The sequence below is a fragment of the Pleurodeles waltl genome, chromosome 12, assembly GCF_031143425.1.
Source record: "Pleurodeles waltl isolate 20211129_DDA chromosome 12, aPleWal1.hap1.20221129, whole genome shotgun sequence".
NCBI lineage: Eukaryota > Metazoa > Chordata > Amphibia > Caudata > Salamandridae > Pleurodeles > Pleurodeles waltl.
The window spans coordinates 68,109,775-68,135,242 of record NC_090451.1 but is presented as its reverse complement, the minus strand read 5'-3'; the positions used below and the strand labels follow the sequence as shown (position 1 = coordinate 68,135,242).

The 25,468-nt window shown below is 44.2% G+C and overlaps 1 protein-coding gene across 2 annotated transcripts in view; it reads right to left on the bottom strand.

The window, feature by feature from the left end:
• The window catches only part of MATK (megakaryocyte-associated tyrosine kinase), an 84,145-nt gene that overhangs the window by 32,477 nt on the left and 26,200 nt on the right, over window positions 1-25,468 (bottom strand). For both annotated transcript variants that reach the window (XM_069217573.1, XM_069217571.1), the window contains exons 2-10: window positions 23,290-23,352; window positions 22,440-22,553; window positions 21,082-21,197; window positions 17,204-17,423; window positions 10,920-11,013; window positions 10,239-10,304; window positions 8,280-8,379; window positions 3,568-3,652; window positions 1,223-1,296 (exon numbers count right to left, since the gene is read on the bottom strand). In XM_069217573.1, the coding sequence (XP_069073674.1) occupies window positions 1,223-1,296; window positions 3,568-3,652; window positions 8,280-8,379; window positions 10,239-10,304; window positions 10,920-11,013; window positions 17,204-17,423; window positions 21,082-21,197; window positions 22,440-22,553; window positions 23,290-23,298 (878 nt within the window). In that variant the 5' untranslated portion in view covers window positions 23,299-23,352. The remainder of the gene's footprint in view (window positions 1-1,222; window positions 1,297-3,567; window positions 3,653-8,279; window positions 8,380-10,238; window positions 10,305-10,919; window positions 11,014-17,203; window positions 17,424-21,081; window positions 21,198-22,439; window positions 22,554-23,289; window positions 23,353-25,468) is intronic.

Sequence of the window (25,468 nt, the reverse complement as noted above, 5' to 3'; positions counted from 1 at the left end):
CAACAAAAGCTTCAGTCAAGACTGCATAGTAGAAGTTCTCTGTGTCCACCAACGACACTTGCTTCTAGCCCGCCTAGGTTTGTGGACCCGAGACACTAATACAGTCAGTTCTGGCTCCACCATGTTGAATCCGTGGACATGAACTGGGGTACCCGGAGATAGCAGCTGCTAACACTTGCTAGCCATTAGGTACCAGTAGCAATACCCTTGCCACCTATGGTCCCAGAGTTTCTAAAGGCAGAGACAGGAATCTAGAGTAAAGTGAGTAGTAAGAGCCATGTTTACGTTTTTGCAGTTTTCAGCTCACCAGAAAACAGGAAGTTCTTGACTGTCTGAGAGTGGGGCGAGGGGTCAACCATATGGGCCAATAAAGGGTTTGTGATTTCACTTTTAGTACTCCTGGCACTTTGGAGAACCAACATCTATGCTTGAAACCATACTAGCTTCTGCTCTATCTATACATTCCCAGAGGTTTTAGACCCTCATTTTTGCACTCTCATTTGGTACCACATGGAGCCATTGAACAGAAATGTAAAGATTAATTAAACCAATCAGTTGTGATGTCTACAGCACATCAGCAGCATGTCAGCAGGATTATGAAGGCATTTCCCAAGAACATCTTCACACAATAATCTTGCAATTGGGGCTTCAAATGGAGGTCTTTCAATGAGAGGATTAAACTAATCATCCTCTCATAAGTACTGCACATAGGTGGTCACTGCCACCATACTTGTCAGTCAAGGAGTTTTGCCTCTTCTCTCAGCCCCTCCTCGCGTCTCTCACCGTACCTTGGCTTCCAGGGGTTTCATGTCTCACCCAGGACTTTCCAGCACCTTAGTCTGTTTAGGTCAGACACAAATGTGTGGCTCGCAAGTGGTGCCAAAAGTCTGGTTACATCTCATCTACTGATCTCTCGTTATGGTAACCGCGCTAAGCAACGTACATGCAAAAAAGTTGTGATTCTAAAATGCAATCATAAAAAAGCCTTTCTATGATCCCATAGTCCAAGAAGGTCTGTGGGCATGCCCTAAACCCCAGTAATCCTGTTTGCTGTTGCATCTGATTCCACTGAACACTCCAGAAGCAGGGTATCACAGACATTAGCAGTACTACAAAATGGCAGAAAGGGTGATGCATTAGAATTGTTGATTATTTCAGTAGAAGTGAGACTGAAGACAACAGGAGTGGAGCCTTCTTAAGAGAAGTGAAGAAAAATACTCACAGTGAAAACTCCAGAAGCTGCCTCGTGCGTAACACTGAGCGCCCGCGGGTCCGCAGGAAGTTCACCAGGTTCCCCTGTGAGAGATGCAAGAATCAAAAATTTCAGGAGTTGGGAATAGTGAAGAGAAAGGCAATATCTTAGGGTGACATTCTCTGAGTACTCCACAAGAGACAACATGACGGTGAGTAAATGTGTGGTGGTGCGTGCTGGTGGGCGTGTTGTAGACTAGACTATCTATTCTTGTATTTTCACTATGTTAAAATTTACAAAATATACTTCTGTACCCTTGTGGGACAAATAACCTGCATCGCTCCCAACATCTGGACCCGTTCCAAGGAGTTCTGAGTCCCTCCTTTCACTTCGGGCACTTCGAAAGCATTAACATCCATCCTAAGGTGATCTTAAGTAAATACCTGGGTGGCAGCATCTGATTAATTCCAAGATTTCTTCATCCCTGCCACTCTGCTCCCCATGCATTTCCCTCACACTCTCATATGTGCTATGATCTCTGACCTCTGAGCATCAAGCTCAGATGCTCAGTTCCACCAGGGTCACCTTTTAAACCTGCAAGTCCAGGTATGCTGAGCTCTTGTTAATTCTTCTCAAATATCTGTTACCCCCTAGACCTCAAACATGTTCCCATACCCACTGCAATCAAAGGGTCACAGTCCATCAATGATCTGGCTGGGGGTAGAACCCTCCCATACCCTAAGAGGAAACATCTGCCCAGATCTGTCCAACACCCTCAGGCACCAACCTCTTCTAATCCCTCCTGTGCCCTCAGACACAGAGTTCTGCAGCGAATCCCTGTCATGCACTGAGGAATCCAGTCTGCTAGGATTCCTCTTATACTCACAAGCACCCATTTATGCTAAGAGCCCTCGTATACCCTGCAACATCCAGTTCTGGTAAGACCCCTCTTATACCTCAAACACCCAGTTCTGGTAAGATCCCTCTTATACCTCAAACACCCAGTTCTGGTAAGGTGCCTCTTACGCTCTGAAATACTGAATTATGCTAGGATCCCCCTTATAGGAGTTAGGTCAAGATCCATCTGATATACTGCAAACCTCAGTTCTGCTAAGTTATCTCTCATACCCTGAAACACAGACATATGCTTAGATACCTCTTATATCCTTAATACACATATCTGCTATCATCCCTCCTATAAAGAGAGTTCTGCTAATATTCCTCTTATACTCAGAGGCATCCAGTTATGCTAAGAATGATCCCTCCTATACCCTTGAATAACCAATTATGCCATGATCCCTCTTACACCCTTAAACAACCAGTTCTGCTAAGATCATTCTTATAAGATGCATCACCTAGTTCTGCTAAGATACCGCTTATATTCTGAAATGCCAACTAATGCTCAGATCCCTCTTATATAGTGCAATAATCTGTTCTGCAACGTTTCCTCTAATATACTGCAACACCTAGTGCTGTTCACGTCACTTTTACACACTGCAAAACCCGATTCTATTAATATCTCTCTTATATCCTCAGATACAGATTTCTGTGAGGATCCCCTATTACACCCTCAGATACTCGGTTCTGAGACGATCCCGCTTGTACCCTCAAACAAGCAGTTCTGCTAAGATCCCTCTCATATACTGCAGCACCAAGTTCTGCTAAAGATAACTCTCATCCTCTGAAACACCAATGTATGCTTAGATACTTCTTATACTCAGAGGCAGCCAATTATGCTAAGATCCCTCTTAATCCCCGAACACCCACTTATGCTAAGATTCTTCTTGTATAGTGCAAAGCTCAGCTCTGCTAAGATGCCTCTTACACTCTGAAATGCCAACTAATGTTAAGATCCCTCTTACATACTGCAACACTCAGTTCTGCTAAGATCCCTCTAACATCTTCAGAAACAGAGTTCTGGTAGGATCCCCTGTTAAAGCTTCAATTACTTAGTTATACAAAGAACACTCTTATACCCTCAAACAACCAGTTCTTCTACAATCACGCTTAGACTCCCAGGCACCCAGATATGCTCCGATCCCTTTTAGACCCCAACTTATCTAGTTCAGCCGAGATGCCCATGATACCATCAAATCTATTTCTGCTAAGATCTCTCTTATACTCTAACACAAAGAGCTTTCTTATTCACTCAGCAACCCGACTCTGTGAAGATGTTGTAAAGGAACGACATCCAGTTCTTACTTCCTCGGTCAGCATTTCTTTTGCAAACTCCTATAAGGAATGTAGCTAGGGCTCTTTTTTTGATGCTCAGAGAGGGTCTGTACACCCACAACCTCTCTTGCTCCAACTCACACTTACACTTACTCCTGCCTTGGTGTTCCATGCCCACCTCCCCTCGCGCGCGCCGCTCTCACCTTGCTCATGTACTCCATCACAATGTACAGCCCATTGTGCAGGATCACGCCCAGTAGTCGGACCAGGTTTTTGTGTTGCACTTTCCTGTAGATGAAGAAACAATGTAAAACAACATTCAAGGGGAAAATTGAGCTAATTCTCAAAAGAAGGCTAGGAGGGAGGAGGATGTGGCTTCTCCAAGGTCCATCCCTATGAGTCCTAACGCAGAGCTGTGTGTTCAGTAGCATGGACTTCTTTCATCAGTTGACGTTTCAATCTAAAAGAGCCCTTCTATGAGCACACTTTTATTCCATCAATAAATAAGGCGCTTCTTTCCTTTTGCATGCTCACAAGATTTAAACCCTTCTGCTCGGATTCTGTCGGATTCAACATGAGGAGTATGTGTTGTTGGGCAGCTATTAGTTCAGCTAATGTTAGTAATTAACTCATAAAACAATGGTTAGTGACCCGACTTATTTCTTTGCATTCACTTATTTTTATTCAGAAATAAATATTTCAAGAACAGTTAAACTTTTGCCCCAGTGCATTTCGGGGTGAACCCCTTCATCATGTGGTTCTTGACAGCACAGTGACCACAAGGTGTGGACAGAAAGGCTGCAATGTAATGCAGACGGATAGTTGTGCCCAGTGCTTAATTTGTAAATAAAATTGTGCCGGTGCTCAGAGCTCTCCTCTGAAAACACGCAGCTGCTGCAACTAAATGTGCGAACACGGAATACTGAGGCAGCATAATCCTGAAGCCATCTCGGGCCTCTTTAATTCACTTACAGCCACTCCCTGACCCTTCAGCTCACTCTTGCAGCTTTCTGCTTTCTCCCATTGTGACACTTTTTTGTTTTTCTCTTCCTCTGTCATTACCAAATGTGTCTTTTGCTCGCAGCAAATGCTTGAGGCAGAAGAATAAGCGCCGGCCCTCAAAAATAAGTGCTGGTGCTCAGCACTGGAAACAACAAGCACAAGTTAAGCACTGCTTGTGCCACTTGAAGATAACTCATTTCCTGATTTGTGAAATTCGTTTTATCAGCAAAAGTCTCTTTCCTATTTGTTAATTTAGACGACCCTATGTAGTTGTCCTGATCTTAAGTAAGATGTTAAAAGTCCATAAACAATAAATGTTTCGAACAGAAGGGGGTGGGAGCACACCGGCTCACATTCCAGCACTCAATTTGCCCCAGTGCATCATGGTAAATGCAGTGCATGATAATTCTTGATAACGCTTGAGTAGCAGTCTTTAATTTCTCACCATTGTTCGTACAGTCTGTGCTGTGTAACTCTAGACATGTGTTTCTGGATTAATTCCTTCATCAGTAGAGAGCAACAAGTTGTTTTGTGGGTGCTGGAAATGGTGTATGTACCATGATGCATTGGGGCAAATTGAGTGCTGGGATTAGAGGTCGTGCTACAGGGACCTGGGAAAACTTTGGGCAGCATTCCCAGCACCCCCAGAATGAGTGTTTAGAAGCAGATTTGAAATCAGAGATGGAGTCATTTGAAGAAGCTAAAGCTGTGTGCATGAAGCTTGGAAAAAAAGCAAAAGCCTGAATTTTTGCACCTCCCAGCATCCCTCTCTTTTCTTTCTTAGCAGTAGGGAGGCTCCACAGACATTGACTGAAGAAAAGTTTGCATAACCTTCAAATTCCAGACTCTCCCAGGGTGTCAATGCGTGGCCAGGCAATCTTTTGATACATCACGAAGACCACTACTCTTAGAAGCCACGAGAGAGGCAGGGGAACTATTCCAAAGACCTGAATTCTGCTCATCGATTTTAAACTTTGAGATACATCTTATTCTCACAACTTGTCCACCCACTGGATGTAGATGGCATGTGTTTAACATGACTATTCCATACATGCCAACGTTTTAGCAGAGAAAAGAGGGAGATTTAAAAAAAAAAAATAATCCGGAGATTGTATTTCTCCCATTGACTTTTATTGAAGCCTAAATTGGGTCTGTTGTCATGTATGGGACTTGTAATATGCTGCTAGAGGTTAGATATCAGAAATGCAAATATATATTTTTTTCTGGTCTGTCATAAGCAGAGAGATGGTGCTATGGCAGAGGAAGAGAGTGGGACAAAAATGTTATGCTCTGCCTGTTCTAGTAGTGCATACTCCGAGTCACATAAAACCAGTCGGCAGAAGCCCACTGAGGAATCGGGCTTTTGTATGCAGGAATTGGTAGGTGGGAGACTAGCCTTGAAATCTGTGGTCTCCCGCCTGAATCAGGAGGCTTGGCATGTATGCTACCTCACTGACTGGTCCGGTGTTTGTAGGATGCCTATAGAGTAAAGGTCTTAGGGCCTTATTTATAATTTGATGGATGGGATATTGCATCACAAATGTGGCAGAAGCCACATTCACGTTAGTACATGTGCAGTACAACCCAAGGCATTTATAATACAGCAGACAGGATGTCCGCCATGTTTTAACAGAGCATCTCCTCTGCCAAAGTTAAAATAAGTCCCTAAATAATTTGGCCCTTAAGAGAATGTTTAAACACACCTGCAGCCGCTTCAACAATTTGGTTCATTGACGGTTTGTGTGTACGTGGAGAAAGAGGGCTAGTGGCAATACAAAGGCACAAGTCGAGGGTACACGCGGGCAGACGGCATCTACCCACTCATTTCACACGGTGGGCACAGTCTTCTCTGCCAAGAAGTTGGGCCCAGCACAAATATGATGAACTCGCCCCTATGTAACTTTTAGACACAAGGACACACTCAGCAGCGCCTGCGTGTTGTTTGCTTTCAATTCAAGCAGCAATGTGCAGGCGAGGGAGCTCGCTTATTTTATATTCCAGATGGCCCAAAACAAAGGCCGAAGTTAAGGGCCCTTCGGGCCTCTTTCTGTTGGAGTACCCTGGGTGAGAGGGATCTGGAGCCTCCCACCTAACTGCAAATGCAGTGGAGGGAAACAAAGGCACACAGCTCATCACTTCACAGGTTTAAGAGAGGCATGCTTTTGAATTATTTTCAATCCCTGTAAATAAGACATACACATGCACTGTAAGAATGTCAGATGTGTTGATTTGTCACAGTATTCACACAAATAACAATTTAAACACCTCTATTTTATTTTCTTATAGCGCTACTTATCCCAATCAAGAGTGTCAGAGCACTTTATATCACATTGTTACATTGACAACAAATCGTATGTGTGTAACATAAGACAGTGCGAGTTACAAGGTGTAGGAGTTGCATGTCCTTCATAGCTCACTGTGCTATATTAGAAGGATTACAATTTATGAACAGCAAGTAACAAAATAATCTCGGTCTTAAAACCAGTAACCCACTTACCCATCTACATAAAATAAAAATCTGTCCTTACCATGTCATGTGATCTGCTTTGCAGGAGACCTATTAACCCTCTCTGCTACTTTGATTCAAAACTGGGACTAGACAAAACACGGATCTCTTCAGCAAGTGCATTAACCTACAGAGTTATCTTACTGGTATTACTATGCCCTGAGTTTACTGGGCACACAAAGATCTATGTAGCAAGAGCCTTACCTTCATAAAATAGTTTAACTTTGCAACCACTTAAGCAGAACATATTTACTGCTACTTTTCTCCTTGTTGCCAATTGCTTTGCAGCAGAGTTTTAAAAAATAAATATATAAGTTGAGGCCCAGATTCTGTGTCAGGGTTGTGTCACTTTTTTGGCACATCTCTGACGCAAAATCTAATTTGTTAAATATTGTCATGTGCTCAAATGCACTCATGATATACCTGCTAAACATATGTTTGAGGTCTTAAGATGTGATGTCACTTCTTGTGATGTCACTTCCTATGAGGTCATGGATTGTGATGCCACTTCCTGTGATGTCCACGAGCAATGACACACTCTGGTATGTTACACACAATGATGTTACTTGCTTACTCCCTAACTTGGTTAGTCCCCACCACACTTCTTTTTTTTTTTAGGACTTATGCTCTGATACCGCCCAAGCTTTGAAGAATCTACAGCTTTCAACTAGATTATTATATAACTCTCTCTCCCAGTTGTTTGAATGAGAGGCAGGTCCTTGCATCCTAGGGGTTTCTAGCGAGGAAGGGAGGCTCTGACCACAAGACAGAGGATAAAGTAATCCTGGATAGCAGTGCTCTCCCTCTAGTTAGAACAGATTTAGAGGCCAGCTGAGAATTCCTAAGCACACATATCTATCCCTCATCTCACACCAGTCTCGTATGCTGAGTCTTGGATGAGAGAGCGCTCGCTTGAATTGCACAGTTAATGCAAGAAGATGTATTATGAAGCAGAAGGATCTCTCTAGTTAAGCTGCAGTTTTCCTAGGTTAAAAAAGCGAGAAATGTGCCTCTGTTTACAGACTTCCAAATATGATGATGTCTGGGAATGCAGCACGGTTCCCACAGTCTTCGGCGGACCTCAGTGCCACCTCCTGGGCACACATACTAAATATCACCGCAGCAAAGACACTTGAAGATGGAACAGAAAGGGAAGAATATACAGCTGGGAGTTTAGAATAAAAAGGGATTTACTTTTTATTGCAAAACATCGGTTTACTTGGGACAAACATTCAGCACAGCGACCACCACAATGCCGCACACAGTCCTTTGCACAGACCAAAACTCCCACGGCAAGGTCACATCCATACATAGGAGCGCTGGAGGACACTGGTGGGGCGCACACATCTGGCACATACGAGGGAGACATAAATGGTACCACGCAGGCGCGCGTCGAGGCTCACTTACGTCATGACGGCAGTCTCTGCGAGGAAAGCCTGCGCGGTGACATCACACTTTATGTTCTTCACAGCTACTTTCTGTCCCATGTACTCGCCCTGAAACACGGCTGTGGGAGGGGACACGAGAGAGGCCCATTACAAAGTCCACCTTGTATCAGCACAGTCGCATCATGCCAGTGCAGCCTCTCCCTGTTTGTAGTAGTAAGAGGACAATGTACACATAAAAAGAAGAGAGTGTGTGTGTGTGTGTGTTCGTGTTAGTGTCACTTTGCATATGGATTGAACCAATTATTCAAAAAGTAAGATCTTTGATGTTCTAGGCCCTGGGTAATATATGTAGTCCTGGAGATCAGAGATGAAAAGATCCCAAGAACAGGTGTCGCTGCTTTAAATTAAAGGGATCCTGCTAAATTGTGATGGAAAGTTTACAGACATGCTTTTTGCCTCAGTGTCTTAATACAAATAAGAAAACACTTCCAGAAGCTCCAAAGCTGACTGAAGAAGCCGGGCTTTTGAAAGTGACCGTCATTAACTCAGGGCATTAAATGTGTATCAGAGTCGGTATATGTTGGGGTGTCCTTTAGAGCCCTCAGGGCCTTTCTTGCAGCCCTCCTCTACTTCCACAACCACCTACAGGTACAGTAAGTGGATGTTTCCATGTCACCAAGGCAGCATATGTGTAGTTGGGGTGTTTCCCTCTACAGACCATTGCAATCCAGGGCTGGAAAGGGGGTTTCCGGGTCATTCCTTGACAGCAGGAAAACATGCTTCATTTAGCAATCATTGTTTTAAGTTGGGTTAGGCCTTTTGTTACAAGTGACATGCACAGAAGGTCACAACCCCCAGAAGGAGACGCTCTTTCACTACTCATCACGCCTCCACGGCCTGAATTGCTAAGGACCTGTCTACGGCTTATCAAGGCCCTGTTTCTACGGCTTATCAAGGCCTTCCATATCATCTTTTACCCACGTACTCAATTACCTAATCACCCTTTTGCTGCTTAGGCAGCCTTACCACTCTTAATTCCTCAATTTTTAAAGATCTTTATCACCTATTCCAGCCCACAGATCCAATTAATATTGTTTACTCAGGCCGGACGGCCCAGCCTTGATGAAGTCACCTGTGTGACGAAACACGTGTTGGCTGTTTATCCATGACGATTATCATGCTCTACAACAACTACGAATAAAGGCACTTTTTTCTAACAAGACTCTGGACGTTTTCTTCAACCTCGAACTCTCGCTCATCTTCAACATACCATCAGGGTTTCTCATCCCTGCAACACTATTGGACACTACTTTCTGTGTGCTCTGGCCAATTTATTTTTTCTAAACCCCCAGAAGGCATTAGGTTCTCAAATGAAATCCCAGGGCTGGACACATGGTGTCCTGCAGGCTTGGAGTGAACCGACAATAATTCCTGAGAATTTTCCATCTGTGTTAGTCGTTTGTTGCAAGTGTGCACTCTCTCGATCAGGACAGTTTTTCAAAATACAAATACAGGATATCCATCAAAATCCACCAACCGGAGAAATATATCACCATGAGGACATTGCTGGCACACATTGGATTATAACTAGTTCCCAGCCTGTGACCTCTCTCTCTCTCTCACTCACTCTCTCACTCACACTCTCTCTCACACTCTCACTCTCGCCCCTCTCTCTATATATCTCTCCCACTCTTTCTCTCTCTTTCGGCCCTCTCTCACTCTCGCCCCCCTCTCTCTCTCTCTCTCTCTCTCTCTCTCTCACACACACTCTCACTCTCGCCCCTCTCTGTCTCTCTCTCGCCCCCCTCTCTCTCTCTCTCTCTCTCTCTCACACACACTCTCACTCTCGCCCCTCTCTGTCTCTCTCTCTCTCTCGGCACTCTCTCTCTCTCTCGGCCCTCTCACCCACCAGGACAGAGAAATGAGCAAACCAGGAGTGTGGACTTTACATACACACAATGCATCAATATTTACGTACCCCCAAACTCTCCTTCTCCAATGCGGTCCTGCATGGTAACCTGCTCGATGGTCAACAACCAGCCGGCTTAGGAAAAAATGGAAAAGAGAAGATTAAGATGGTATTGAAGAGTAGCTGTAGGTGATGAGAGGCAACAAATGGTGGAAGATGTTGCGGTTCTTGGTCCACGGTGGGAGATAGTTGGAAAGGAGGCTAGTAGATAGCCAGAGATGGCAATGAGTGCTGGTCTTGAAAGGTCGGTGAGGGTTTTAAATGGTGGTGGGTGGTTGGAAAAGATGCTGAATGATGGTTGGACACAATAGTATCAGACAGTGGTATCTGGCAAGGAATTCTGGTTTTGAGAGGTGTATGAGGATGGTAAATGGTGGTGGAGTGTTGTAAATGGCGTAGAAGGATGATTCTGGATGGTTCTGGAGATAGTGCGAGGAGGCAGGGGATGCTGTTGGACAAAAGGGGGTTTGGCTGGTAAATTATGGTGGATGTCTGGAGAAGACGCTAGAGGATTGTCTGAGATTTTAGCAGGGTATGGTGGTACATGACAGGGGATGCTGATGATTGGCAGTTGGCTCCTATACACGCACCACTCATGGCCCATTGGCCTAATGCTCACACAACTCTAGGGTCATGGTGCAGAAAGGTCTCACTCGACACCCCATTTTGTGGCAGGGTCTCCCGTCTCACCTTTTGCCAGCTCTTGCTCTGCAGACCTTGTTCCTGGTTTTGTTTTCGGCTTCCTCAGTTTTGTGCAGATCGCCCCCTGATGAAGTGAGTAATGCTGCATAAAACGAAGGGGCAGGAGGAGGGAACACAACAAAACACAGTAGTAAGAAAGACCTTCAATTCTTGGAATAAAATCAAGGTTAGCCCATTTTTATGACCAGATCACCACTAATCTCCAGCAACCTCTGACCCTGTTCAATGCATGTGGTATTTTTTAATGCTGCAAACAGATTACATAACTGGGATGTAAAATACAGAGGCATGTTTGGTTAGGAAAAAGAATACACATGTTAACAAAGTTTATGTTTCTGCAATAAATGGATGTATCTAAAGGTAGCACTTGATCATGCTTATTTTCTTTGCTTTTGTTTTTTTCTTTTTCTTTACTTTGTTATATATATTTTTTATTATTATTTTCGCCTTTTATACCGTTAGGAAAACACTGACATGTACATCAACACCACAGAGGCTGCCTTCACAAAAAAAATAACTTGATCCACTGACCAGTAGATCTGATTGGGCACGAGATGGGAGGTAAAGAAAGCATGTTGATTGCATTGTAAACATTGTGTAGGGCAGGGTTCCGTGATTAGTGCCAAGAGGCCGGAGACAGTGATCCAGTGCTTTTCAGAACTCAATAGGTGGTCCATCTAAATGCTGCTTATCTTGTAAGAAGAAATTAGGTCTTGATACATCCAACTGTACATTGATTTAATCCTTACTTACAGCACATCAGCAATCCATACGTTTCGTATCATGTAGAATCTTTTATTTGAATATTCATCCAACAAACCCAGCCAACAAGTGTTTTAAGGAAACCCCACTTTCTCAAGCTTTTCTAAGCGATTTATGTTAATTTTTGGCCACAGGACCAGAAGGCCAACTATGAACTTCCCTTCTCTCCTCTTGAAGTGATGCTGAATGAATCACCTTTTTCTCCTGTGCTCCGGTCACTGCCAAACTTGCGACCCCTTAGATAGACCCCTTAGTCTATCCGATGCATCAAATGAGCAGCCAGCAAATATGTATTCATTTGACAACCTTTCTCGACATTCATTCTCCATTGCTCTCTTCAATCATGTCTCATCTCCACCCCTTCATATGCTTGAGAAGTATTTCTCAGGTTGGATGGGGCAGAAGAGGTGCTGAGTTATGGCCTACATTCATGGGAAACCTACAGTACTTAATGGGAGCTTGGGCTCAGTTTACGCCCATAACATAGCAATAGGGAAAAAGAGTGGTCCGGCATAGAGTTTATGGTCGAAGGGCTTTAGACAACTTGGTGAAAACATCCCCAAAAGATCTGTAGGTGTGGTAGAGGGGGGAGCAGTCAGACTGCCACCTCTCAAGATAGGCGCGTACGCCTGGGCAGTGGGCGGTGCTTGTGAGGTTCAGGGCGTGCCATCTCCCCAGAGTGAAACAAGCAGGTGCCCACCTCTAGGATGGGAGGTGGTTCACCACAAAGATTGTTGTTTCCCGCCACCCCTATTCTGCTGAACAGGAGTGAACGGTTGCTGTAATGTTGGGCCTGCTTCAGGTTACTGTATATCACCTGTGGAAGGCCGCAAACCCCTCCAGCACCACCACGCCTTGGTTTGAGCACAAGGCACTTCCTGAACTCGCAGGCTGCACTGGGGGTGTTCTAAACTTGGAACCATATGTAGGTCAGCCTTTTCCTCACTCTCGCTAACAGTCTCTATGTTCTTCCGGCTTCTAGGTCAGGTCTGTCCTGGATACCTCTGTGGCAGGCCTGTTTCGGCCGCTTTTAGGTCAGCACTGCCTGTTGCAGTCTCCAGGTCATGTGTGTTTCTTGCTTTTTCTGACCCTTCTCTCATCAGCTTATAGCATTTGTATACTCCCACTTTCTCTGCTGTGGCCGGCTCGCTTCACCCAAATAGCAGGTGAAAAAAACATATAGTCCGCAAAAACAATGTTTTGCAAAAAAACTTAGGCTGCAAAACATATATACAATTTTTGCCTACATGAACATCTCCCTGTAGTGTTCGAGGATAGGAATACAAGACGCTGCCTGCATTTCCCATCTGCCCAGGTAGGGAGGGGCTGGAAATATTCCATCACTAGCTTCTGACCTGAGTTTCTTGGCCATGCCCGGCTCCCCAAACTCTGCAGATCTCCCAGAATGCTTCCCATAGACAAATGTCAGAGGCAGACACTTCGTGCCCTGTGATCTCGCTGAAGGGCTTCCCAGAGACCCCTGCAGAGCGCTGGGGTCCAAGTGCACATGTTTGGTGTGTGCAGTAGGGCTTAGTGTGCCTTTATATCGTGTGTGTGTGTGTCTAGTTGTGTGCAAGTTGGCACGTGAGGGTGTTGGGGCAAAATTGGGCCTATTAGTGTGTACCCTGTGTATGTAGTGTGTGTGTGCGCGCTCACACACGTCCGCAAAGTAACTGGTGTGTGTCTCATGTGCTCCAGGGCCACTTGGACATGGGCAGGGGCATGGGTGGGCTGCAGAAAGACAGGGCAGTAGAAGGTGTGAGTAGGAGAAGCAACAAAGGGACACTTGCTTGGGGTGTCAGCACATTCCTTGGATCGGTCCCCAGTGCACAGATGCAGAGCCGGAGACCCCTGCGCAGAGTTTCAGGTTGTGCAGACTCTGTTTATGAGGCACAGCACTGCCAGGGGTTGTCCTGCTGTAGAAAACGTGACGATTCAGTTTAGGAGCAGATCTCCCAGTATCTACTGTGTAAACAGCAAGTGATCTCATACATTCCCTAAAATCAAATGAGTATTTCAGTGCGTTGAAGCCTCGAGTCTGTCAGCTGTAATCCCAAAACTGATCTTTCTGAAAACTTACATTTTCAGTGTTTCACCTGAATGTGATCTAAGATGGTGCCTGTAAAATGTACGAGTCAAGAATGCAATAACAGATCGGTAGACTGCTCCATGGCCGAGACCGAGAGATGTGTGCTGGATCTCTCTATTCTGTGTGGGTGTGTAGACTGACAGATGTGATCAGTGTGGAGTGAACGGGCTTGAGGGGGTGCGAAGGCTGGCCAAGGGCGCACCGAGCTCGCCGGATGGAGCGCTGACTTTGGCGCTGACTTTGGCCACGAGTGCACATGTCCTGTACAGAGGACCAGCATGGCAGTGAGTGCCAAGGGTCTGTAGGAGGCACTGTGCTTCGGGAACTGCGGAGCATTTGATCAAATGAGTGTGGCAGGCTCAGGCCACACATCTAAGTACAACCAGACTACAGCCTACTTAGCGTTCAGAACACGAAATAGAGCAGAATGTGCAGTTATAAAGCAATGCTGACCCGGGAGCATATCTTGGTTAACAAAGGTTTGTTGTGATCCATCTCAGTGGTACTTATTTTTAGACCTCAGAAGGATGGAAAGCAGAGTGCACCTGCTGGGATTTGAACCTGTGACACTGAGGTCAAACAAAGATCCCTACAATGGGTGCATTAGCCCCCTGAGCCATCAGACCCGGCATAAAACTGGCTTCTGGTTAATACCCAGGCAAAGCAGCCAGACTGTCACCATCCAACGTCTTATGTCCTAACGTAGCAGTGACGTAGAAACCCCTCAAGAGACTGCCTTTGAATCAAGGCGCCAAGTCACCGCTTTCATCTGTTCCAGCAGCATCCGCAGTGGCCGCAAGGATTGCTTTGATATTGGACAGGTTGATCTCCAAACACTGAGGCAAAGGAGTGTACCTGCACAAGAACACAAGTTTCTGGTGAATTTCACACGTCCTATATTTAGCATAAAACAGTGCCTCGTTATTCGACATAGCACTTCCTAGATACGGGGAAAAGTGCAGAATCCGTGCCAGGCAGGCGAAGTAAATCGCCCGCATACACATAACAAAATTATTATAAATTGTAATAAGTAAAGACTGTCTCCTGTCTGCAGCTGAAGCGCCAGGGAAGGACGCCATCACAGGAAGTGACATCACATTCCGCGGTGGCCTGGTGATGCTAGAGAAGGTTCATGTACAAAAACAAGGTATACACAGTTCCACAACGTAAGTATAATCAGGAAAACCACATTGGGTCCTGATCTAAGGAAAAGATCGTAAAAAAGAGAGAAGAAAGAAGAAAGAAAGCCAGGTCCCTGGAAAATTAATTATTTTGGAACAAGAGCCCTCACTCACCAAAGGTGACATGCTTCATCCTCGGGCTTTGCGCCACGTCAGGCCGGCGCTGCAATGCCTGACGGGCCCCTCAAGGGGGGCTCTTTGCCGGAGATCTTTTGAGATATATGCCCGGTTTAGAAAGAATAGGGTATAGGATTGGAAAAATTCTATTTAAAAATAACTAGAGGTTAGGCAAATTTTATTAAATAATCCAACCACTGTCATGATTAAAACCAAAGAGCGGGGAGAGAAAAGAACAAGGTCTATGCTCCCCAAAATATTATTCACTTCCTCACTCAATTTGAGGTTAGGAATTGTACGCACAGGATCCCCTGTACGATTCACCAGAAGGTCAACATGTTTCTCGCTATTGATGTCCTATGGATCTAACGCGATTCTTCAGGACCTAAACTACCTAATCCTATGTGTAAATATAACCTATAATAAGGAATATTAGTACAATGCAGGGACCCTCCTCATACTAGTGGATGGGCCGCATCAGGTAAAGCACCAAGTAACGGAGGTCCTACTGAGTTGGGACCTGTCCGAAGTTTGCGGCATCACCTGCCCCGTCTCGGTGTTCCTGGAATAGAGAAGGTTCGCCAACACCTTCGAGATAATGGCATTTAAGTAGTGACACTGCCGAAGCAACAATAAATGGAAAATTAAATGCCAGATTAATAAAATAATGCAACATGTTTGTAAAGCAGATGCAAATCTATTTTTGTACCACACACACACACACACACACACAGAGAGACATGTATGTATGTGTGTGTGTGTGTGTATATGTATATATATATGTGCAAACTAGATTTGTATCTTGTACCTGCTTTAGAAACCGGTTGCATTATTTTATTAAACTAGAAATTAACATAAATGACACACATGCATGAAATAATCATGATTGCACGTTGTAGGAGGTCCCACAGTTGTATCTGTCCCACACTCAGGTGTCCCTTAAAAAGACACTTGGGACACAAGCAAATTAATTAAAATGTCCCAGTTTTGAATGAACAGCAAAATATTAGTCCTGGGTGGAGTTCGCGGAGTCCCGCTACACGGAACTCTGCAAAGTGCCGAAAAAAATCAGCTGTGCTACGCAAAGTTCCACGAGTGGCAGAGTTTGGGTAAGGCGTGTTGTATGCACTGATTTTCAGCACATTAGTTTCTCCCGCGCTATAACATCAGCGCAAACTGCATCACGTGGAGCGCCAGAGGGAGCTAACTTAGTTTTGCAGCATGTGTAGATTTTCTACTTGAGCGGCAATTTCCTCAACGCGAGCGCCGCTTTCTGATCACGGGCGGTCTTGGCCTACCATGACTGCTCACGTTCAGAAATCTCACTCGTGCTCGCCGACTTAGCAATTTCTCCCGCTCACACTCACCAACTTAACGTTGGCAAGCAAGAGAAAAACTCCACTCCACGTCACTTCGCAGAGTTTTTGAGAACTCTCCACGCGGAGTGGGGAAAACTCTGCAAACTCCGCCGGCGGAATGGAATTCTTCACCCACCCCCTACAAAATATAAATAGGTCTCATGTTAGCCATGTTTTCCTTCTGTTCCTGCCTCTGTGATCTGTTAGGCCAGGGGTTGCAAAGGCAGTGTCAGGGGTCGCAAGGAGCAAATCTGGGGTTGGAGCTGCGACCCCTAAATGACATCCATGTGCCACACAAGCAGTGCAAACTGTACCAAAGGACAAGTCACGGGTACCACACAATACCTCAGCTACTCCTGATTTATGTCCACAAGAACTTTCCAGAAAGCTGTGTGGATGTCAAATATGTGGAACTCCACACAGGACAAGTTAGGTTTTCCCAAGGAGTTAACTAAATGGGGTGAGTTGCGCAAAGACTTCAACTCTCACTCATATTGTACAAGTGGCACAAATTGTAGAAAAGATCCCCTCTGAGAAATCTGAATGCCCTGTTTAACTTTAAATGGCTCTCACATTTTTAAATCACCTTTATCCTTTATAACAATTTTCAGTGCAAGGCTACCTGATTCGGCCCTTGTGGACACCTGCCTTAGAAAAGCTCCACTGTGGAGATGTGGAAGGATGCATCCTAACACTTTGGTGGCCACCAAACTCCTTGTTTTCCTACCACTGTGGAGCGACTGCTGGCCCCGCCGGACCTCTTACCTCAATCATGTCCATCAGGTTGTGGAAGTAGGTATCTTCCTCAATGCTGAGCATATTGTCCTGATAGATGACGTGGTAGTGGATGACGTCGTTTTGGAAGCTCACGCACAAGACGTAGTCCCCAGGGTGGCGTATGGACTGGCGCACCAGGAAGAGCCCGTCCTCTGGTGGCTTAAGCAGCTGCACCGCCTCCTTTCCGGAAATCTTACCATGGAACCAACTGCTGGGCAGAGAAGAAAGAAGCGAGTCGACCAGAAGACGATGAGGCGAGTTAAAAGTAGGGTTTAAAGGTCTTTAAAAACTGAAAATACATCTGTTTCCTAATGGTTAGACTGGATCACGAATCTACCATGGCTTAAGTCCCATGATTTTAGTTTGTATATTGATTGAATGGATTTGATTTGGGTCCACCCATCAGTGTTATGAAAACAGTATGCTCTGCTGTTACCTTCAAGCCTCACCTGAGCCCTCCTCAATAAGGGAATACCGTAGTCCTCCTCCGTGGAGGCACCTCTGCTGTTAAAAGTATACATTCCTTACTCCTTACCCAGGGACCGCCCCTCAAATTTCCCAGTTCTGACTTCCAAATTAGAGACCTAGTTGGACAACATGTATGTCATGGCGTGCTTTGAGCGCACTATTTATAAGCTAAATGAAAAATTCCAGATATTTGAAGAGGTTTGGGGCGCTTTCCTTAATGACTGAAGAGACGAGCACACTCCTACACCTATGGTGCCTGTTATGTAGCTTGGCGTTCCATGTAGACCAAAATGTTAAGTTCCCAGGCCACCTCCTCCTGAGGCCCCCCCAGACTTTGATCCCTATTGTTAGTGGCCCTCATGATTGGGGGGGATCCTTGTTTTTTTTCCCAGCAGGAATGGGTCAATGTGACTTGGCTTGGAATGCGCTGGGAACAGAAGGTCATCTTTTTTTTTTTTCCAGTAGGGGCGCTCACCTTTTTTTCCCCCAACAGTGGGACCAGGTTTCCTTTTCTCTTTCTCCCTTGCTGGTTGTATTCTTCTTTTCCCCCGTTTACGTTGTTAGTTAGAATTTGCTCTAGAGGGGACCTGCTTTACATATGGATTATGGGTTTGCATTCCACTATGTTGATTTTCTTGCCCTGCGCGGCCATTTGTCTGTGTATTTCTAATGTGCCACTCTTGTTACAGTAATGGGGAAAACTCAGTAAGGAATTGAAACAATGAGAAGTGATGCACGTACAAGGGCTTACATGACTTAAGAGGGTTGTTCTGGTTTAAGGAATATCATTCACTCTTGGAGTGACATTCAGGAATAAGAACGTGCCTGATGGGGGAATGTTACCCAGCTAAAAGAACCAGCATGACTGGAGAGTGATAGCCAAGTAGAAAGAGCCACCTGACTGGAGAGAGATGATAAGGCTTGGGGAGTGATTTCCAGATATAAGGATCTGCCTGACTGGAGAGAGAGATCCAGGTCTAGAGAGTGACATCCAGGTACAGGCATCTACCTGCCTGACATCTGCCAGACATCAGAGATATATCCAGGCATACATGCCTGACTTCGGAGATCAATCCAGGTATACATGCCTGACTTCAGAGATATTTGCAGGTATAAGTATATGCCTGGCTGGAGGAAGATATCCAAGTCTAAGGGGTGATATCTAGGTATTGGGATCTGCCTGACAGCAGAGTGACATCCAGAGGTATATGGATCTGCATGACATCAGAGATATCCATGTAGGTAGATCTGCCTGTCATCAGAGATATCCATGTAGGTAGATCTGCCTGTCATCAGAGATATCCAGGTATATGGATCTGCCTGACATCAGAGATATCCAGGTATATGGATCAACCCGACTTAAGAGAGCTATCCAGATATATGGATCTACCTGACTAGAGAGAGATATCAAGGACTAGGGAGTGATATTCAGGTATAGGGATCTGCCTGACTGCAGGGTGATACCCTGAGGTATATGAATCTGCCTGACATCAAAGCTGTATCCAGGTAGATCTGCCTGACTGCAGAGATATACCCGGGTATAAGGATATGCCTGACTTCAGAGATAAATCCAGGTATAAGGATATGCCTGACTTCAGAGATAAATCCAGATATGAGAATCTTCCTGACTTCAGAGATATATCCAGATATAAGAATGTGCTTGATTGGAGAGAGATATCAAGGTCTAAGGAATGATATCCTGGTATAAGTATCTGCTTGATTGGAGAGAAATATCCAGGTCTGGGGATTGGTTTCCAAGTATAAGTATGTCTCTGGGTGGTGAGAGGATCGTGGGCTAGAAGGCAATATCCTGGTGTAAGTATCTGCCGCCTGGAGAGAGGTTTCAAGGCTTAGGGAGTGATATCTAGAGGTATGCGGAACTGCCTGACTTCAGAGGTGTAGCCAGGCGTATGGATCCGCCAGACTGGAAAGCAGTGCTTAATTTGCTTTAAAGAAGTAAGTGCCAGAGCCCCTGTCAGGAGGCTGCTTGCACCACCCATTGCCCCTACCCGCACTGCCAAGGAAGTACCAACACAGCTACTAACCATCACACTCGTACAAGTGTGACAATTCAGACTATTCCAGGCAGCAAAAGCTATAAGAGTGATGGCTTGGGCCGCAGTTATTATTTATTTCTAATCTATATCTCAAGATTAGCCAGAGAGCGCCACCCTGTGGTGCACGGTCAGTAGTACTGGAGTTGAATATTAGGTGCAGGGGCTGTGCACCGGAAGGCACCGGCTCAAATTAAGCACTGCTGGAAAGTGATATCCAGTTTTATGGATCTGCCTGACTTCAGAGATAAATCCAGTCTGTCTGACTGGAGAGTGATATCCAGGTCTAGGGATCTGCTTGACTGGAGAATGCTTAACAGGTCTGGGGATCGGCCAAGCTGGAGACAATTATCACATACAGGGCCCTTCTGATTGGGGACGTGGCCCCCAGGTCTAAAGACCTACCTTTCGCAGGTGATACAAGGCCAAATGATTTGTGTACCAGAGATGGTATCAAATTATGACCTGCCTGATAGGGAGTGATATCCGGGTATAAAGATCTGCACAACTGAGTAATCACAGTGGGTATTGCATGACTGTGGGATAATCGCCCCTTATGGCACGGCTATTGCTTCACCAGTGTGTATAAGCAACATCTGCCGTCAGCCCTAGACCTAGCTCCATAATCGAACTATTCAAACTATACTCAACACACCCACAGGGAAAAGAGGGGGCTGCTCGAAATTCTAATTTGACTTAAAAAACTAGTTTCTATACTTTAGACTATTTTATGTTCCAGTTTTACCGACTGGTGCTGCTAGCTGGGAGTCTGAGAAGGAAGACGGTTTGTGAGCTTACGTCATGTTTCCTTACACACCCTCGCTGAGGTTTACGTGATTCAAGAAAAGATCGGATCTCAGGACAACAAAGGGCGCAACTTTACTCTGCGTCAGGATAAACATTAATAGTTATTAACATGAATTGATGGACCCGTAGGGGAGTATTAGGTACTTTCTTGGATAAGTCTGTTCTGACTTGGAGGTTTCTTAGCTTGAATCACCCAGTGCTGTCTGACCTAGGTATCTGTTGTGTTTAAACATGTTCTGTGGCTTTTATCACTTGCTGTTCCCAGCTGCTGGCGCTGTTTAAAACCCGCACCGCACAAATGTAATCCTGTTTTTATTACTTTATGCTACTAGGTAATACTTGATATTAGGTACATTAGCAATACAAAATTATATTTTATGGATATTGTGCATGATCTTTCATCAATATAATAAACCTATTATCTCCCTACTGGGCACCCAAAAAACTAAAGCGGTGAGAGGCGCTGCGGGCACACCCAAGGGTGCGCAGCGCTTTGCCGCTGTGTGTATAAGATGGCGGCGCAGGAGCGGTGCTTACGGCATGAGGCTGAGCTTGCGGTGCACATGGATGGCTTCCCGCTCCCGCACTGCACAGGCCGCGAGAAGGCCTTCCTCGCCGGTGGAATTGTGCTTCGCTTGGTACCAGCCTTTGTTCTGCAGAGGAAACAGCAGGTTTACAGGTTTAGTTGTTATGCAGCGCTGCATGTCCCCATAGGGTCACTTCAAGGCGCATTACACATATTTAAGAGCTATGTCAGGCTTCCATCTCGGTGAATGAAGTCCACAAACAACCAGGCGAATAAGGTACCTTCCCTAGGACATCAGGCAGACAGACTGGTCATGGGCAGAAGGGTGTGCCTGTGTCCCACTCAGAAGTAAAGAGGGAGAGACCAGGTAATCAGTTATTTCAGGTCCCAGTTTAGGTACAAAACTTTAAGCATAGGTAGGGTCCTCCCCATTCTGCCTGAGAGCAGGATGTCAATCATAGCCCACTGAGGCAGGAAGGGAGTCAGACACACTCACTGAGAGAGGAAGTCTGTAGGTGGGTCAGCTGAGGACAGGAAGTGTGTTAGGTCGACGCTGCATGCACCACAGCAAGGTGGAAAGGTTTGTTGGTGCATGCTTCAGGGCTTGCTGGACAGAAAGTTTGTTAGGTTGACGTTCCATGCACCAGAACAAGGTGAAAATGAGGTCTGTCAATGTACCCTTCAGAGCGCGGTGGACAGGAAGTGTGTTAGGCTGACGCTCCGTGCACCACAGGAAGGCGGGTTGGAGATTTTGGTGCGCACTTCAGAGCAAGGTGGAAAGGAAATGTGTTAAATACATGCTTCATAGAAGGACGGCAGTAGGTGTGACAGCTTAAAATTACAGAAACAAGGTGGACATGAAGTTTGTTATTTCCACAATTTATGTGTAAGTTGGACAGGATGCGAGTCTGATCCGCCTTCAATGCCCAAGTGTTGTGCAGCACCAAGGTGAACAGGAAGAGGGTTGGGTTCATGCGTCAAACCTAAGGACAACAGGGATCCTGTTAGGTTGATGCTCCATGAACCAGGGCAAGGTGAACGGGTAATGTCTCAAGTGCACTCTTGAGACAGACGCAAGATGTGTGTTGGGTCCACGTTTGAAACGTAATGTGTACAGAAAGCATGTCAGGTTCACACTCTGGTGACAAGGTGAACTGTAAGCCATCAGGTCAAATTCCAGAAGTACAATGACGAATACAGTGCATCATGTACACCCTTGAGAGGCACATGAGGTGCATCACATCTGGATTCCTGATGGGAGTGATGACATGAAGTTTCAGGCTACACAGCCAAGGAACAGCAAAAGACAAGGTCTATGTCTTGTCACAATAGAACAGGTCAATAGAGTACCAACTGCGCAACAACTTACTTCACAGGCGGCCACGATTGTTAGAAGATCCCCTTTCTGGAAGGCAAGCTCTTTAGCTTTAGGCTTCTTGTGGTCACTCTTGGCGATACATTGCGTACCCGGGGCCCAGCTCTTCTGCGAGAGGAGGAAGAACCAAAGAACAAAAACATGGGTGGTGAGGATGGACGCGTGAGCTACAGAACATCTATGCAATTTAAAATTAGATCGGTATATTTAGTGGTGTAATACTGAAGGGTCATGGTCAAAATATCTTCCTAAATGAATTGTATGAATGTTGAGTAGGCACTCAGTAGTACAGGACTGGCACTTCTGTGATGCCCTGCTACTGTCACATCAGTCGTGAGGCAGCCTTGCTGGTACATGTCTTCCAATACATGCCAACGTACGACGTTATGGGATTGGGAGAGATGTCTGTATTTACAAGTACTAATTATTGTGAAAAATACAAAGGGCTGAACCTGGAGAAGTGAGGAATGTAGTTTTAGAACATTATATTAATGTTTAACACATTACGTAATAAGTCCATTAATAATGCTTTAAGTAGGGTAAGGATTCTATAGGATTTCTATATGACCACTTCATTTGACAAACAATAGGTCTTGAAAACATGTCTATAACATCAATATGGCTATAAATTAAATCACTTCCCATTTACTTTCATTAGCAAAGGTTAAAATATGGTTGATGTCCACTGTCATGTACTCTTCCCTAATATTCAAAGATATTTTTACACTGCATATTCATTTTCATCAAATCTATGACTGTAAGAGTCAGTAGTCTCATTCTAATATGGCATTTTAGCACATTATTAAATGCTGATGACTCGTATGAAACACACACAGGTACTCACACAGGACATTCTGTTGTCTTCTGACTTGTAATCAATGCTGGTGCCACCTCCCACCTGTTCTCACTGAAAATACAAAATTGTATATTTCAGATGGATACTGCAGCATTCAACCTATACTTTATACTTCAGACATCCTTGTATTTACAGAATCCTAAATAGGGTACACTTAATTAATTGGCAGCTGTAAACTCTTTTGTTGACTGACTATCCTTAAACACCCTTTAGTGTACTTAATTCCTGTATTCACTGCATTTTAATTTTCTACTATTTTCTGTCACCCTGCATCAATTTATTTACTGTATCTTAAACACCCTAATGTTCTTTAGCATCCTCTAATGAATAATTTACTGAATATGAATATTTCAGCAGCATCTTGTATTTATTTCCAAAGCTTAAAACACTTATTCCATGACATACTATAGCAGTTTATTGTCTGGGTCTTAAATATAACCCTGTTCGTCAGAATCTGGTAATCTTTATATCCTTAACCTTTAATACCTCCAATGTTAATTGGCATTCAATATACATTTATTTAATAGATCTAAAAACTCTTCAGGTCATTTGCTGCCTATGCTAATATAATTACACAACCTTGAATCCCTACTGTTCATCTGCACTCCACATTAATGTATTTACTGAATCTTTTTATATCCTTCTGCTAACCTGCATTCTATATTCATTTATTTGCTCTATCTTAAATATCGCTAGTCTTTATTGACATCATGACCTAATGTATTTACTGAATCTTAAATATTCCGCTGCACATCAGCATTCTGTATTCTTTAATTCACTGGATCACAGATATATTAAAGTCTTACATTTACTTTGTTTATTCTTAAAACTGTACTATTATTTTAAATGTTCACTGAATCATAAACTCCCATCTCATTACTAAGTTCTTTTCTTGATCCTTAAAAGCCTAACTTTCCCAAACATTATAATTCCCGTTGTTTATTCTGAAAATTCAAACTGCATATTCAGTTCTTTCGTATGTACTAAAATCAACAATGCCTATCCAGTTACTTCTTAGCTGATTGTATTTCAGAACGTTGTGAGTAAAAAAATATTATCTGCCAAAAATATTGTGTTCTAAATATCATATACAAAAAAAGTTCAACATTAGACTTAGATTTTCTATTATTTACTCCAATAGGGTGATATTTTTGTAAATTATATTCAACTTGATATCTGTTTCCGATATTTTTTCATAATGATCTTCTGGCAACATATCTTGCTAGCTTTTAAAATTGATATTGTTTAATTACTTCTGTCTTGGCCCCTTTAAACCTCAACTTACTTTGAGCTCCATTCCAGCTCTTAAGAGCTTTGGTTTAAGTTTTGTTTTTTCCCGAGCTGATAGAAGACGGTAATAATTTAAAAAATCAATTGCTTAAATTTGTAATTTTTTTTTTTCTGGCTTTTAAAGAAGCAGGAGCAGATATGTACTTTATCCAAGATAATTTGAACCAAAGAAATGAAAGAACATAAATACAAAAGTGGCATATTGAGCATTAACTGGCACAAAAACAAGGTATACATGTTATACTCTGGTACATCATTTAATGCTAGTGTTATTTCTCCTAACTTGCGATTTTCAAGGGGCTTTTTTAGAAGAACACACTATTTCAATAGGCTTTGCGTCTTCTCCTGCCCAAATACTTGCCTGCTGTCTGTCTTGTTTCTCTAAAGACACCGTTTTGCCCTAAATATATACGGCAACCATGTATTTGAAATTATGTGTGATTTTTGGACCTTTTAGTTTCAACCTGCATTTGGTTCCAATTGTTTTCCACTCCTTCTACTCCAACCCTTTACTGTATTAACCTTGGACAACATTTGTGCACCTCTGGCTATCCAAGACACTCTGCCTCACAGCTCAGATGATTCTGTGTCAATATTTGCAAGCAGGAGGTTTATTTAGCATTTGGTATTCATCAAACGTTTTGAAAGCAAATGTTTCAAAAATGTCAGTTTGTAATCATTATGGCTATTCGGCATCTTTGACACATGGGTAGTTTTAATGTTCCTCATGTCACAGTAGGCGCTGTATTGGTACATATATTGAGGGTATGTGCACTGTCCATCCATGAGCCTGTACCTCAGGATTATTCCAGGGTACTCGCTAATAGGAGACGGCAGACCCATGCCTCCGATGTGGCCAATTCTGCGTACAAATGCT